The sequence below is a fragment of the Sciurus vulgaris genome (assembly GCF_902686455.1).
Source record: "Sciurus vulgaris genome assembly, chromosome: 8".
In the NCBI taxonomy this organism is placed as follows: Eukaryota; Metazoa; Chordata; class Mammalia; order Rodentia; family Sciuridae; genus Sciurus; species Sciurus vulgaris.
Window position 1 is genome coordinate 32,698,880 of NC_136468.1, and position 17,578 is coordinate 32,716,457.

At 39.8% G+C, this 17,578-nt stretch overlaps 1 protein-coding gene across 3 annotated transcripts in view; it reads left to right on the forward strand.

Annotated features, from left to right (window-relative positions):
• Positions 1 to 5,785: 5,785 nt before the first annotated feature.
• The window catches only part of TSPAN12 (tetraspanin 12), a 77,968-nt gene continuing 66,175 nt past the window's right edge, over positions 5,786 to 17,578 (forward strand). Inside the window, exons 1-3 of one of the 3 annotated variants that reach the window (XM_079151885.1) lie at positions 5,786 to 5,913; positions 6,129 to 6,294; positions 7,239 to 7,374. In XM_079151885.1, coding sequence (XP_079008011.1) covers positions 7,309 to 7,374 — 66 coding nt within the window. In that variant the 5' untranslated portion in view covers positions 5,786 to 5,913; positions 6,129 to 6,294; positions 7,239 to 7,308. Of the gene's footprint in view, positions 6,295 to 6,882; positions 7,040 to 7,238; positions 7,375 to 17,578 lie in introns of those variants that run through there. The other 2 variants (XM_079151886.1, XM_079151887.1) reach the window with 2 other exon arrangements.

A 17,578-nucleotide genomic window follows, 5' to 3' on the forward strand; every position in this document is an offset into this window, starting at 1 on the left:
CATACATAAAATGGATTATTTTGAGGATTGAATTATTATTTTTATAGCATTCAGAACAGTTTCTAGTGTATAGTCAGCACTACAAAAGTTTGTGCTGAAATTTCTCTTAGGGAGAGCAGAGTGTGAAAGCTGAGATTTCTAGGGCCTAGGAAGAAAGAAGACTATAAAACCAAAAAGATAGGTATGTCTTCTTCATGAGAAGCTAACAGGAATTTGGAGGTGACATGTAAGTAATGAAAGAGAAGATCCAACAACAGGGGGCCAGTCAACATGGAAGTTTTGGGAAAAGGCTCCTGGGAACAAATAAGGCCCAGGGCAACCAGAGGATTTCTAGTATTTGTTTTGAGTTGTATGTGGTACTACTACAGATTCCTCCAGATTCTGAGTCATCAGTCAAAGGTAACTAGGAACATAGACTTGCTCTGACTATATATGGAGAGGGAAGGAATCTTTTCCTAAAGGCTGCTGCTCTTCAGAAAGACTAGCATATGTGAGTTGGCAAGATGACCCATAAACTTGTTCAGAACTCTAGAAGTGTGTCCTTTCTTCTTTCCCTATTCTGGAATCCCGAGGGACATTACAGGGAGGAAACATTTTTACCCACTGCTTGCAGGAAAGAGGCTTAGGCTATTCTATTTAAACCTCTAAGGACAGTGTGACCCCAGCTAAATGCAGGCCAGTCACACATTACATAATGCTCATGACCACTTTAGAAGGCAGGTGGACAGATAAGAAAACTGAGGCTTAAGGAGGTAAGATCATGTGCCCTTGATCACATCACTAGCAAAATGTAAAGCCAGCATTCAAATACAGGCCAGCTTCAAACTCCTGTTCATTGTTGTGTTATTCTTTGTTTCCTGTGAAAATGCTTCCAAGACTGTCACTGCCTTTAAATGAAGCACAAACTCCTCAACTCAGCCTTCAGGATCTTCGTTAGTCTGGAAACTACAAACTTTCCTAATCTGAACATTGTGACTCTTTTAAAAGTAGGGTCTAGAGGAGTTTCTCTGGGACAGTATTTCTTGGTTTTAAATCTTGCTTTTTCTAGGAACCTGAGTTCAGCTCCCTGGATTAGCCTTGTGGACAGGGTCTTGGCAGAGAATGGCTAAATTTCCTTGGTGTGGAGTGGGGTCTTTCCTCACTTATGAGAAACTTCTCACATCTTTTTTCCTGCCCTACTCCTTCGCCACTGAGTTCTGTCCCTCTGCCAGGGCACCTGCCTGTGACCATTTGCTGGGTCTCTCTTTGACGCTGCCATCTGTCTTCCTGCCGGGATTTCCACCTAGCGCTTGCCAACACATTCCCCTCATACTTGGTTACGCTTGACTGCCTGAATTTACATTGCCTTTTGAAGAGTTTCCACTGAGTTCCAGTCACACTCTAATTGATTGATCTAGTTTTTAGGTTCTGGCCATCCATGCCTGCTCCCATAACTGGATGAGACACTTTTGTGAAAGCTTGGATGTACAACAAACATGGTAAGTTCATGTGGGAACATTGGCCTGAATAGAGCAAAGGTTCTAGAGAAGAGGAGAAAGGAAAACTGATTTATAATGTCATTGGTGTATGTGCAAGTTGGTGACACCAGAAGGAGAAGAGGAGGGCAAAGAGAGTAGATTTAAGAACCCCGTTTCTAGCTGCTATAGTCTCAGTCTCTGTGTTGGATCTGAGGAATGGCTGTTGCAACCAAGTTTGTTAAGTCGACATACGGTCCACTTTCCAGCCTATGCTGTCTGCTGCTACTTTTTTAGGCCACTTCCCTGAAGTGAGAACTAGTTCATCCCCACATTGGCAGGCTTGGAAAGATTCCTCTTCTCTGTGACCTCATGTTAAGGTAATAGTGACTCATAAAACACCACTAATAGAAAACTCACACCAAAACAAAACAAAAAAAACCATAATTCAATTCTTACCAGGTTTTTACTTTTGGAAAATAGGTATAAGTTTTCAAAATTAAACATATTATATTCCAAGTCTTTTCTCTAGTCAGTTACTGTTATTAATAAAGTTAAGAAATATATTCAAATAATGGAAATGCTTGTAAGTTATTAAAAACTAACTATGGGAGTTATCTATAGATGTCTTAATTCCCCTTCATAATACCTGTTCCCTTACTACTGTGAATTGTGGATAGTTCATATTGCTTCCTAAGAAAAAAAACTGACTAAAGAGAGTAGAACTTAAGACAATTGTTAAAGACGATAGCTTTTTTTTTTTTTTTTTTTTTTTTGGATTCATAAGTCAATCATTCATGCATCCATTCCATGAAATATGACATCAAAATTCTTCACATCTCTAGCTTTCCATACATGGTTGTGGCTAATACACACATATTCACATGGGCATGCAAGTCTCCCTTGCAAACTAAAGCATTACACTCAAAGCACCACAACATTAAACAAATATATGGGTACACATAATAGTAAAGCCAGAAATAGCAATTCATCCACTCAGTAATGCTATGAAGCAATTCATCTACTCATTCTTTTGTCTCTTTACTTTTCATATATACATATATGTATATATATAATGTATCATCAATAAATGTGGATTTACAGTTCAATTTGAATTTCAGTTACATGAAGAATTTTTTTTTAGTGTATTTATGTCCAATATGATTTTGTCCCAAGGAATTTTGGGCACATGCTGTACCAAACTATTATTTCTTGTTTGTTTGAAATTTAAATACAACTAGATATTTAGTGTTTTATCTGACAACCCTAAGTTTGCAATATAATGAGGTCTACTTAATTCAGTAATGAAAGAATTTTCTCAGATTCCATTGAGTATACTCTTTCAGAGGTGAAAGGTGAAAGTAAATTCACCAACGATACTTTGAGTACGTGTTTTGAAATCCAGTTTCCTATACTCAAAAACCAATTTGCCTAGAATATTTTTTTCCTTGGAGTTTGTCAATGAATCCCCAATTGAGATTTGAATTTTTTTTTTGTAATGCAGATTGACAGTGGAAAGAATCCAACAGACCTGAGTTAGAAACTTGGCGTCTTTGCTATTATCTGTGTGGTCTTGGTGAGATCAACCAAATCTCACTTTCTCACCAGGTGGTTATGGGGAATTAACCACTTTCACTGAGAAGCAGCTGTCATAATAGGCACAGACAGCTTGTTCAAAACCTATTAGTTCTCTTTCCTGCAATGATTGTGAAGAATTGTCCTAGGTGTGCTTATGAGGGTCTTGTACTAAGAAGCAACAGGGACTTATCCACATAACCAAACACCTAAGCTGCTCCTTTGCTCTCCACAACTTGGGCAGAATGGGTGGAATAACAGGTATACAAATAAGGTCACTTGTAGAGTGAGGAACTGGTCTTACCTTACTGCACAAATGAATTTTATCCCTGACTCTGGGACTGACACCAAAGAGACTACTTGTAAATATTTGTCCTATTTTATTGATATCATTACCATTATATAAACAGAAAAGAACAAGTTTGTCTTTTCTTGTAGGGCAGGGACTTAGCATCTTCAGCATGAGGTATATTAGATGCCACCCACATAATGAAGCTCAGGTTGCTTTAGGATGGGTTCCTGCAATGCAGGCAATGTATAGTGCAGACAGTCTTCCTAATGTGCTGTTCCACATGCAAATTGTTATGCCTCCCATATTGTGAGTTTTGATCCTCCTTTTGTGGAAAAAAAAAATAGCAGTTCACACTGAGACAAATATAGAACCTGCAGAGTGATGGCTGAACAAGAGGAGGATTAGAGAGGGAGGGAAGGACAGCTGCCCTCCAGCAGTTGAAGAACCGTCATAAGAGAGAAAGGCTTGCTCAGGCTGTGGACTCCAAAGGGAGAATTAGGGTGGAGGGCTATAAGTGAAAGGGAGACATGGTCACATTGGAACCATCAAATCTGCCCCTATTGCAATGCCTCACACGGGGTGAGGTCTCTTCTACTGAAATGTTGATTCCAAGACTCTGATAACCATTTATCAGGAGCATAAGAGGAATAACTACAGCTCTGTTTTCTTCCTAACTTGCAAAGTGTGGATAATAATCCCAATTTATCAACTTGCAGATGAGGGATGGATTTGATCTAGCTAAGCCCAAAGAGACTCTTTCTAGTTTTTAGGCCTCCACAGCCCTAGTTATTGTGGATTTTCAAACTTTACTGAAGACTAGAATTATCACGGGAGCTTTGAAAAATCTGTATGCACAGGTCACACCTACAGATGCTGATTTAAGTGTTGTGGGGTAAACCAGAGCATTAGTATTTTTTTCAAAGCTCTTCAGGTGATTCTAATATGTGGTCATTTTGAGAACCATTGAACTAGTGTACTGGTTGGAGAACTCATGATTGCAGTTTGGGCTATGAAATTTTATCATTCTAGGGCAGCTGACTTGTAAGGAAAAGGCACTTAACAGTTTTCTAGAAATAGGTCTCTATTCTGAGACATAGTGCTTACTGGCACTCTTTTTCTCTGTTTTGATGAAAGTTCTAGACTCCCCTCAATGAGGGGATTTTTTTATCTCTCAGAATAGTGTATGGCACCAACAGAATTTGGATGGTTGTTTTGTTTCAATACTCAAAACTCCAAATGGGTATACACCTAGTTTGGGCATAAACTGATAGAAGATAAAAGTGGCTTTCTTTGCTGTTCTCCATGAATCCCAAAGTTGCTTTGTTATCAAGGAGTGAGTTGTCTGATGAACCACTGGACATTTTTCTTTTTGTTTTGTGTGGATGGCTATACTTTTTTATATTCTTCTGGGCTTGCTATCTTATACACTGCTTAATAATTTGCTTATCAAGAATGTTCCTAGGTTAACGTTGGTCTTGATTTTAGTTCTATCCAAATGAGACTGTGTCTTGTCATTCTGGTCATGCAGCAACTGACCCTAGACAGGTAATGATGGGCACAGAATTACAATATTCTTTTTTTTTTTTTTTTTCTGCAAGAATATTGAAAGAGGACTGCAGTTATTAGGTCTTCCCAAAGATGTTGCTTATTTTTCCGATAATCATCTTCATTGGTAAGGTTTTATTTGCCTCATAATGTGCACAAATTTTTTTTTTTTTTTTTTTTTTTGGTAATGGGGATTAAAGTCACAGGCACTTTACCACTGAGTTACATCCCCACATCTTCTTACTTTGTATTTTGAGACAGGGTCTCACCAAATTGCTTAGGGCACACAAAGTTGCTGAGGCTGGCCTAGAACTTGAGATCCTCCTGCCTTAGCCTTCTGGCAGATGCCAAATTCACACTATTGTGAGGCATAAACGAACAAAATTTTTATTTATGGAAAATATGATCTAATCATATTGTGAGATTTCTTACTTCTAAAAGGGAAGATATTTAGAAGGATAGTGTCCTTTTTTTTTTGTTCTACACTTCATGAATTTACAGTTTAAAAATTGCAGTTTTCCAAAAACCCATTTTTATGTATACATTTCAAAACAAATCCAGTTAAAACTCAAAGCAATCCTAACCAGGAGAAATGTTGGAAACTTTGGATTATTTGCAAAAGAGTTAGAAAATGTTTTTTCTTTCTATTCTGGATGTTAGATTGGACAGAATTACTCTGATATTTATGTTACGGTCAACGTGGGAAGAACTCCTTTTTAAAAAATCAAGAAGTACAACAAATCAATAAGAGGGATCATAGGGCACCATGTTAATGACAAATCACAGGAGGTGGCTCCATAAAGGTTGTGAAAACCAGTTTCTCATTGCAGGAATTGGGCTGGGCCACCCTTTTGCCCCCCTTCCCAAACATAAATATTTTCATATAATAAAAGCCTGCTTCCCTATGCTTCTAACCCAGCCTCCAGTCCTCCTACACCACCATTTTAAAGGGGTTTACCACACGGACTTCTCCAAAGTTTCTAGATTGTATCTCTTTCTGCACCGTGTTGTGTAGAGGTGACGGGTCCCTCTGGGGGCTCGCTCCGGGTGAGAGGGACAAGAAACACCCACTAGGACCCAACCCCGGCAGCCAGCGGCCGAGCATGCGCTGAGAGTTTGTGCAGCTGGCCCTGGCCGCCGCTGCTGCCTTGTCCGGACTTGGCGAGGGCTTGGGAGGGACAGCGGCGCTGGGAGGTGGCTTAGCAGAGACTTTCCAGCAACTGCTGCCCAGGACTCTTTTTTTTTTTTTTCCTTTTTCCCAGGAGGCGGCGACGGCGGCGGGGAGAGAGGAAGAGAAGGAAGCGTCTGCAGCTTGAGTCAATGCAGCCCTTCGGCTCTCCGGGAAGAGCGTCCCAACCTCGATGAGTCCCCTCCGTGCGTCCCCAACTATCCCCGGGAGGGAGTGGGGCACGGAGCCCAGCGCCGACGGTGAGTGGCCGCAAGTCTCTGGTCTTTCCTGCCCGCTGTCCCACCAGCCCGCTGGCGGCTGCCCTCGCGCTGTGTGCTAAACTACTTAAAGGCTGGCTTTGCAGCACCGCGCCGCCGGCGCTTCCCCCCGCGCCCTGCCGGGGGCGCGCGGACGCGGCGGCGGGGCCGGTGACCGCGCTGGCTTTGTGCTCCGCGGGCGGCTGGGAGCGCCGGGTCGCGGCCGCGTCCAGGGTCGGGGGCGGGGGTCTGAATGACTCTCCGGTGTCAGCACAGCTGCACCGACCCTAATTCCCCGTCGCCCCCTCCTCGCCCCCCGCCCCAGGCTAATCCATCATTCTGGGACCGAAAACATCATTTCTCACGTTCTCCCAAAGAAACCCTAGTCGCCGAACGGAATCCCAGCTCCGCGCTGCGCCCCACCTCCGGTGCCCCGCTTTTACTCGCATGCTTCGGGACCTACTGGGGGAGTGCGGAGTTGGGGGGGCCCAGGAACTGTCCTAATGAGAAGCGCACTCGCGCCATCGGACTCGCGGTTGGCGCCTGTGACGTCTCCGGGGGGGCAGTGTAGTTCCTAACCTTCAGGACAGTGCCGAGGAGAGCTGTCCCCAAGCAGGGACGTGGGATGAGGGAGGTTTTGAAGGGCGTCTTATCAGAATGCAGAGGGCCCCGCCGTGTGTCCCCAGAGAACAAGTTTACTGTGCGCCTTCATTCATCCTGAGAGTCGATCTTTCTCTCCCCCCAGCAGGTGTTATCCGAAGCCAGTGTGGAACTTTGGGGAATTGAGTTCCTATTAAGACTTTAACAAAAGATGTTTGATGAAGCGATGTCTCAAATGAGCTAGGCTTAGGGACCCTCTGCACTCAGCTAAGGGCGGGCAGAAGGCTGATGGGTTGACGGTGGGGAACAGTGTTGAGAAGTCCTCTGTTGTCCCCCGCCCCCTGCAGACCGCTGCTGCTTTGCCCGTGGGAGTAGGATGTGGTGAAAGGATGGGGCTTCTCCCTCCTGAGGCTCACAATGGCCAGAGAAGATTCCGTGAAGTGCTTGCGCTGCTTGCTGTACGCCCTCAATTTGCTCTTTTGGGTAAGTCAAACAGTTCCATTGCTCCAACAGGTGGGGACGGCTGGACCGGGTTTTCTGCAGCCACCAGATAATACGCCAAAGGGCATGGCTCAGCATTAATTAATTACATGGGATCACACCCTCTATTTTTCAGAGAAGTAAAATTTGACCTTCTTAAAATGCCTTTGATCTAGCTCAAGTTCCATTTGTAATTAGAAAAAAAGAAATCCACCCTTGGAAACTAGTGTCAGTGGAATTAGACATGAAGTTAATCTAGGGATATAAATAAATGCACGTGCTTGTTCTGTTAGATAAGAAAATTATGACACACTACTTGGGCAACTGCTTGTTTGCAGGAATTTTAGATAACTGCAAGCCATAAATTTTTTCTGTACGTCACCCTAGCCTATAAAAATTGGTTGGGGCAAACAGTCCTAGTGTTTTTGTAGGAATTCTACCTTGGTGTCCTATCAAAAAGACTGTAGATTTTTTTCCCCCCCTAGGGGATTCCATACAGTCTGAAAGGTGGTTTTCATGTAACTATTTCTAAATTGGCAAAGTTTAAGGAATTTTGTGTATGCTTTTGGAAAAATCCCATAACCATTTAAGGAAATAAAATATATAAAAATTTAACAAGCTTATGGAAATCTTTATGCCCAATGAGTGAATGACTTTTTATGTTTTATGCCCATGCATTAATTTTCATAAAGTGTTATTAATAATCACATTATTTATAAAATTTAGAAAAATACAAGAATTTTCTTCAGGAGATGGTCATGCTCAAGCAGGTGTTTTTTTCCTTTTTATCTGTTTGTGTGCGTGTGTGTGTATGTTTGTTTTATCAATGACTTATATTCAAAATTTCCTGTTAGAAATGTTAAGGTGCATTTATTTATTTGGTTGGCTGGCTGACATTGACGAGCCCTTTTTTTAGAGGGCTGTTACACATGGTCTCTAGAGAATGAAGTTTTTGGTTAAACTGATCCTATGGATTGGCATAATTTTAGGGTGACAGATTAAGTTTTCCTTTAGTGAATAATCTGAAAGATATCTAAAATGGCACTATGTTTTCTCTCCATGTGAAAACTAAGCTATAGAACAGCTAACTTTACCATTTGGATGTGTAAATTCACTGTGATTTTATTGTAATTTTTAATTCTACAAAGGTACATTTTTAAGTGGATCATTAAATCACCAGCTAAGCTATAAGATATTAAGATTTTGAAGTGTTTCTTCTAAAATATGTAATTATTTCTCTTGTCTACTAGCTTCTCACTTGTCTACATTATGCTTTTTAATTAGAAAACTGTCAGATCCTATCACTAAATGGAGCTTTAAAGATGGCCTGGTTGAACTTCCTTTCTTTGTGAGCAAGGAAATTAAGAGCAAGTTAAATGACTTGCCAGAGGTCAAATATTCCAATGGTGTTGATGCCAGGAACAGAACTTGGCTTTCTTGCACCTAGATGGTGCCTTTAACATGTAGCCTTACTCAGTTTTGAACTTTGACATTACTGAGATTTTTTTTTTTTTTTTTTTTTTTTTTTTTTGCTGCTGTTCAATAAAAAATACATTTTGGGGAAATTTGTTAATCTGTCTTGTGTAGGAGAGGAGAACCTCAAATCATTTAACAAGTATTGTTCTTCAGAAAAATGAAATTTGTTTTAAAAACAGCTCTTCCTTAAGCTTCTTCAGTGATCTCGATTGCCTCTAGAGGATGTCAAATGAGATTTCTTTATTGTTATCTTGTCCTTTAACTTCCTATTTGTGTGTGCATTCTGATTCGCTGATTTGTTTGGTCACTTTCCTCTTTCTTCATCCCTCCTCTTCTCTCAGCATCTTCACCACTCCAACAAAGGCATCCCTGTATTTCAGATGGGATTAGGCATGTTCAGCATGGTGTAGCTACAGACCAATCCCTGTATTTCCATTTGTTTCATAAGAGAGATTGACTCATACCTGTCCATGTATCTATCCCCATTCATGTACATTCATGATTTTTCCATTTGTCAAATCGTTTTTGCAAATGGCTTCCTGCCATAGGAGTGTGATTCCTTTATCAAAATGTATGTAATGACAATAAAAACAAATACAAAACAAGACAAACAGCTAACATATAGAACAAAACAAAACATACAGTTAACATACAAAAAAATTACATATTGCTCTTATGATGTTTGCCAGGAATATTTAGTGTCTCAGTTTCCATCCATTTAAAATAGATGTAATAATCCCTAGTTTTTGGAACTGTTGTGAGGGTCAGAGCTGACATAAAGCACTTAGAACAGTGGCACATAGGTGCTGTCTACAGTAGGCACACTTGTTATTACTACAAGTAGATTACCAGGACACGGGTCACTACTGTCTTTTTGGTATTAATAATAGTATTGGTTATTATTATGAGTAATATTGCTGCTACTTCCACTGCTACTCTAATTCCTTTGATCTTGAAACCTTATCCTGGGAATCTATCCCTTAGAAGTAAAAGTAACAGTATACTTTAGTTTATATGTGTGTTCAAAATGTATTTTGTTACCTTATCAATGGTGTGATAATTTTTAATTTTTGACAATATGAAAAGTTCAAAGTGTTGTCTTATTTTATTTTGTACCTCTCCCACTACCAGTGAGCATGAGCATCATTTTGTGTAGGCATACTTTTTATGAATATGGTTTCATTTCATCTTCATTAACCATTTTATATTTATTATTTAGATTTGCCATTTATTCATGATTTCATTTATGTTATCTGCTGCTATACAGTAGTTAAAATAGTTAACCAAATTTTTGTAATTCCCTTTAATATAATTTCAATGGAGTTTGATATGTCCTTTTATATTTTTCTTTTCTAGCACCTGCGTTTTTTGTGTTGGTTAAGATTTCTTTTTCTGCTGGGCACAGTGGCACATACTTATAATCCTAGCAGCTAGGGAGGCTGAGGCAGGAGGATCATGAGTTCAAAACTAGCCTCAGCAACTTAGCAAGGGCCTAAGCAAATTAAAAGACACTGACTCAAATTAAAAAAAAAAAAAAAAAACTGGGGATGTGGCTCAAGTGGCTCAATGGTTAAGTACTCCTGGGTTCAGTCCCTGATACCAAAAAAAAAAAAAAATGCTATTTAAAAAAGAATTTTTTTTCAACTTTGAACTTGTATTATCTAATTAAAAATATCTGTTGAGATTTTTGTTAGCATTTCATGAAATATACATACTAACTGGGAAAACTGGCATTAACCTTTCAATGCTAAAGCAATGTTTTGAGATCTCATAGTGTATTACCAATTAAGAAGAAATTTTCATCCTTCTGCTGGGCACATTCCTGAGCATCCTTACATTGCACTCTTATCTAATTTTCATAATAGCCCTGTAAAATAGTTTTCTTCCATATTCCTTTTTTTTTTTTTTTTTTTTTTTAAGGTAAGGAAACTGATATTCAGATAAGTTCAGTAACTCGTTAGTGAGTGGAAGAACAGGAATTCAAAGTTCAGCTTTGTTTTCATCCAAGCATAGTAGAAGTTACACTGCTGGGAACGGTGGCAAATTTATTTGCAGTGAAGAAGCCAAGTAAACATCCTCAGTAGGAAGGGATTAGCTGTCCACCTGCTCATTCCAAGTCCTGTGGAGCAGGGCTTGTTCATCCTCAGTGTGCATGAGAGTCACCTAGGCATCCTGTTAAAATGCACGTCTGGATTTAGAGTGTTGCAGTCTTGCCTGAGAGTCAGCATTTTTAACAATCTTCTCTGTGATACTGCTGCTGCTGGTGGGATCCACCCTCTGAGGAGCATTTTAAGTTCTCCTTGAAATGACAAGTAGAAAATTCAGTGTCTGAACCCCACTTCTTAAACCAGATTTCACATCCTGACTATGGAGAGAGAGAGACTGTTCTTCCCACTGAGTTGGAAGATTGACAAGCTTGCCTTTATGACCTAAGGAGTCAAGAACTGCAGGACATTTTAAACAGACTTATCCCTCCATTTCTTCCCTATTGGCATTGATGCACCTTTTCTATTCCACTGTTTAGGGAAGAGAAGAATGAATGCTAATCAGGAAAACATGGAGAACTCTTGCAATTTTCTTTTGTTGTTCTGGGATTTGAAAATCAAATTAAAAATCTTTTAAGTGCAAAAGTACATCTTGATTGTTTAACTTCTTAAAGTGTGAGACGCAGATATGTTTAAGTGAAAATAACCCATAGCGTATTCAAGATAACAAGTCCTCTAAATTCTCTTCATTGCTGTGGATTCATTGCCTTGATTTGCCTTCTGCTGAAAGTCTTGTCTACATTATGATGAAGCATGATCCTGGTACAGTTGTACTAGGGCAGCAGACAGATGCCAGGCCCTCTGCTTTGTCATGAGTGTTGTGGGTTTATAATGTAAAGGAATCCATAGGATATGGTGCATGTAGGGTAGCATCCTGGGAGCTCCTTAGAGATTGTGATTCACATTCTATCCATGATGTAGGCTATCTGTACTTCAAATTTATCACAATTTTACTATATAAATGGCATATTAAAGACATGAAACTTTCCTCTATTTTAAAGATGACTTTAATAGCTTTCTGACGTGTTTTCCATTCTTAGATGATAATTTTTCTGCTATTAGAAATCAGGATAAATATGGTGATTCTCTTTGAAAATTTCTGAGTTTGGTGAACACTTAACATTCATCAAATATGAATAATTTTCTAAGAGTGTGATATCCTGCCCGTACTGTTTAATTCCCACTTCTCACCATCTTAGAAGAGCTTTTGATTTTTACTTATCATTATTATAGTTGCAATGAAATAGAACTACCCTGATTAAATATGAAAAGATACTCATCAAAGAAAACTTAAGAAAGTAGACAGGAATCTAGTTCATGCTATTGGGAATGTGTGAGGTAGATGAAACAACAGAAGGCTTGGTATTCTACTCCTTTTCCTCTGGCCATCTGTAGTGAACCTTAGGTTTTTGTTCCATTCAGCCCCTAAAAAGTTAGATTCTTGGCAAGTGGAAGTGTGCATTCAAAGGACATTTTTATATTCATATTAAAACACCACTTTTTAAGCCCAGTGCCATGTGGCCCATGCCTGTAATCCCAGAAGCTTGGGAGGCTGAGGCAGGAGGACTGAGAGTTCAAAGCCAGTCTCAGCAACTTAGAGAGGCCCTAAGCAACTCAGCAAGACCCTGTCTCTAAATAAAATATAAAAAATGGGGATATGGCCCAGTGCTTGAGTACCTACTTTTTAAATTGATAAGCCCAACTTTATACTCTGACTGGCAATCAAGTTTCTTTCTTTTTTTCTTTTACTCTTCCTAAAGACTGATGGAGAGCCCTCCAATAAATATTTGTGTTCGTGTAAAATAAACTTCAACCATGAAAAATTCCTTTAGTCTTAGTGCAAAGCTGATTTTTTTTTTAAATACATCATGGTTGGCTGAGTGAAGATTTGAGCCACTGAATGCTCCTTAGGGAATGCATTTCAAGGACAGGTATATGGCAGGTTCTTTGGAGCTGTTCTGCTTCTGTTGTGAACCGGAGCAATGGGTCCCTCACTCCTCTGAATCCACTCGGGATGTTCCTGAACTGGAGTGGAGCTTACTAAAGTTCACTTCACAGAAACTGTTGCGTAGAGTGAGATATTTTATCTTCTTTTATCTGCAGTGCTTATAGGGCGATCAAAGATATGGAAACCAGGGTGATTTTGAGAGTGAAGTGGATGTCTACTAATACACCAGGACAACAGAGGCTTAAAGTGAATCTCTCCCAATCACAGCAGGAAGAACAGTCACCCTACCCTACGTACAGAGACATGCTGATCTGTAAGAACTACCATGCAGAACAACTCCAGGGTGCTATTGATTTAGTCAGACCTAATTAACAAATGTTCATGCTTAAATGATACTCACAGGTAGTCTCCCGACCTTATTTCAACCATCATTAACATTGTCTAATCTTTCACAGCATTTTTAAACAATGTTATCTGTTTCTGTCTTTTCTTCTCCATTTCCTGGTAGAAGGGAAGCGGGGAAGCGGGAGCTAACAAAAAGGGAAGAGGAGAGCAGGCATGAGACCCTGAACCAGACTTGTTACTGGTGGCACTTAGGTTGTACTGCAGCCCCCAAACAATAAAGATTTTATTGCACATTTACATTTCAGTAAATAACAGCTTAAATCATATTTTTTAAGGAGGAAAACTTTTATTCCGATGACTTAAAAAAAAATTTTTTTTTTCTGATGATGTTTGGGATTGAACCCACGACCTTGCAAGGGCTAGGCAAGCGTTCTACCTCTGATCTACATCCCCAGCCCTTTTGGTTTTTATTCAGAGACAGGCTGGCCTGGAACTTGTGAGTCTTTGGAGTAGCTGGGTTCATAGGCAGATGCCACCGCACCTGGCATTCTACTCCAGATTTTGCAGTTTCAGGATAAGCAACTAGAGGTCCCGAAAGTTTGAATTCTTTGTCCAAGTTCTCTTTGTAGAGACAGAGTGTAACTAAGATCCAGATCTCCAACATTCTGTTCCTTGGTAATAGATCTGACATAAAAAGCAAGTTCAGGTGGTTGACTTTAGAAATCTTTCATCCTTGAAGAGGAACTATTTATGTCACTGACATCTTACATGAGGCTGTACATGATATATACTGAAAACTAAGGGTTTCAAAAGCTGTTTTTGACTGTGATCTGACTATTTTGTGGAAAATTCTAGTTATACATTTCCTGATACCATTCAGAGAAATGCAGATATGCATACAGTTCTGATTTAGATAACAACTTGATTCATGACTTGTTTTTACTTAGTGAGATTCAAATGAAGTCAGACTGTCCCCAACATAACAAATTTAATATTTCTAAATATTTGTTGAGAGTTAGTGACTTCTAAACATTTTTGTAAGGCAGAATGTGACAAATGTCCTGCTAAGCTATACACTAAATTTATTTCTACAAAATAATACTTGTGTTATTTTCTAAACATTTCCTTGAGCATCAGATAGTATGTTGTAATACTTGAGACTATGTAAGGAATTATAAGCCTGGTTACATGGCTTAGTTATGACTGTAGTGCTCCTAAAAATTTAGTCATCAGGAAAGATTTGATTTGATTAGTACACAATTGAATATCTTGATGTACTCCATAATTACATGTAATTATTGTGTTAATTAAAAAGAGAAAATATACCTTTAAAAAGGGAGGAGTGCTAATTTGGAAAGTGAGCACTCTGTAAAGAATCATCAGTAATGAGTCATCAGTAAAGAATCTGGATTGCTCACATAAGTTGTGCTTCTAGATTTAGTAATATCAGAATTAGTTATGGAGGTGATTGTCTTACTTTTTTTTAGTTTCTTGCTGTAGGCACACACAATTGTTGCTGTTATCAGTTTCTCAACCCCAGTGAGTAAAATCACTCTTTGGGATGAAACTGTTTTCAGACATTTAATGTGGCTAGAATCAATGTCTTAAGAAAAAAGTCGTTTATTTTGTCTTTTACTATAGGATAAGGTTCTGCATTGATATTACTTATTTTGACTAATGTTCTCTGCATAACTGAAATGTTTGAGTATACTCCTGGGGTGGGGAGGGGAAATAGTGGGACAGGATAGAATGTAAAGTTTGTAGTTTAAAGGACTTTTGAGAGCACCTAGTCAGCCACTAACCTGTATTGTAAATCTTTGTATTGCCATTCAGCAAGCGTCTCTCTGCTGGAAAATTTCTAGCTTTAGGAAGCTGAATTCTTGTTAAAGCACCTCCTGATTTTGTTAAAGATCTCTAATAGTTGGCTTTTCTAGCATCCCTTTAATTATTTTCTGATCTATTCACCTAACACATGTTAGGTACCACTACTGAGTGTTCTGCTAGTGATGGGGAGTTGAGCCATGATCTGCCTTCTACTGGGGTGCTATGGAAGGTAAAAACAGGAAATTACAGGATAACTACTCTATGGGATCCGTATAGACAGCATGGAGAGGGAGGTCTGTGGGTGGGTGAGGAGGGGTTTGGGGGAGAGTCTTAACACTGGCTGATGTTTGGGCTGGCTTTGAAGAAGCAGAGGTGGCTCACTCATGAGGATAGGAAGGCTGGTGCGGATGGCATTCCATGCACAGGGAGCTGCCTGAGCAAAGATGCCAAAGCATTGGGAAGTGTGTCTGGTCCCTCTTGGAGTTTTGTCACTGTGCAAGCATAGAAAGGATGTAGCAGGAAACAGGGTAGAGGGTGTCTGAAGAAGCCTTGTGTGACCTGGTCAAGAGTTTAAACATTATTCTCTAGGAGGAAGTTGGAGAAAGAGGAAGTAAGGGTTGGGAAGAAGCCAGAAAGATAGCTATAAGCTAAAATGCTGAATCTTTGTTCTATGGAGGTAGCTGAAGGGTGAATTCGAGGTGGAATCTGTGAGCTGGAGAGTTCTATTATTAAGGTGATTGTAATTGCCTGGTAAGAGAGAATGAGGGCCTGAACTAGCCAGAAGCAGCAGGAAAGGGGGAGGAATTTACCCACTGTCTCTCAGGAACCATACGAAGGACTTGAAACTAATTAGATGTCGGATGGAGGAAGAGGGAGAGGTTCAGGCTGTCTGCCAAGTTGCCAGTTATGTGATTGAAAGGTTGATTATACCATTTACTAAGATAGAAAAAACAGTGGGAGGGACACGCAAGCTTTGAGAAGAACAGAAAGGAGTTGAGTTATAGAGATGTTGGAATTGAGAATGACCGCGGTCATCCAGCGGCCCTGTATCATGAGTCTTCCCCCCACCTCCATTTGGTAGACCTTCAGATATCTGAGGATCCTATTTTTGAACTGATTTAGGAGTAGTCTAGTCTCTTAAACTGACTGAAAAGATTTAAGGACAGCCCTTAGGTCAAAAGTGACTTGTGATAATAAGAGGTAATATATATGGATCTTATTCTGTTTTTTCATCATTTGAATCCTCCCTGAAGTAGAATTTATTTTTTGTAACACTTGCTAGTTAAAAAACAAACAAACAAACAAACAAAAAACAACTGAGGTTAAAGAAAGATTAAATAGCATACCCAAAGTCCTAGAAATGAAAAAGAGTAGAGTTGAGATTCTTAACTGGGATTAAGAGTTCAGAGGTTCCCCTTGTCATCCTGGTCAAGACCACACACCTTGAAGTGGCTTCTGAGACTCTGGTCTGCCCCCTGCCAGCTTGTGCATTCCCTCCCCGTGCCAGTTACCCTTCCTTGAACATGCCATGCTGTCTTCGCCCTGGGACCTTTGCTCTTCTTTCTGACTGGCCTGCTCTTTTCAACCCCTCTTCCTAATTAGCTTGACAATATTCTTCGGATCTTAGCTCTCCTAGGGAAGTCCCTTTGACCTTCTGGAACAGGTCAGAAGCTCCAAAACGATTTCTTAAATCAACTTGTACTATTTATTCCCAGCACTGAGTACAGTTTGCCGTTATGTATTTATGTCTCAGATGAGTTGATTAATGTGTGTCCTTTTCACTTAGTTCATTGGGTCACAGAATCCCTGTTTCTGCACATCAGTGTCTTCTCTTGCACATAGCATAGTACAGGCAGTGAGCCGATGACCAATACATATTTTTTGAAAGGAAGAATGACATCAAAGCCCAGACTTCAATCATCCTGCCATATAAGAAACATTGTGAATTATACTCCCCAAATGCGTACTTTTTGTCATAAATGAAAGAACAGTGTATAGTGAGAAGCAGTGTTAGCAGATTACACATTGAAGAATCAGATAACTTACTGACGCCTGACTCAAAGCTGAATGAGGTTGAAAATTGAATAAACAGCCTGTAAGAAGTTTAAGGATGGAGAAATCAGCATCACTTATTACTTTGAAGGGTGATAAAGACAGGAGAATTATTTTAACTGCAAAATAATTCAAGACTATGAAATAAAATAGTATGTCAATAGGCTATCCTGTCCTGTGACATTTGCAAGGTGTTTAATGACCAACATGTAGCCATGCAGAAGAAGAACATATAACCTCAGATTTAAGTAGTTCATGGTCCTCTGCTAGTCCTTTGTGTTTTAATAGGTTCTATTATTAATTAGGCATCCTAAGCCAATGGATCAATAGATAAATGCCTTTGTAAAGAACCCAAAAAAAGGAATCTATGTCTCCCTATGGGGGGCTCAAAGGGAATAGGTTTGGTCACAGGCAGAGCAGAGGGAGAGATTGGAATTGTGAGTGAATGCTTTAATTGTGATTTCCATGAAAAGGAATGGGTGAGGCAGGGTAAGCAACTTTAGAACTGGCCAGTTTG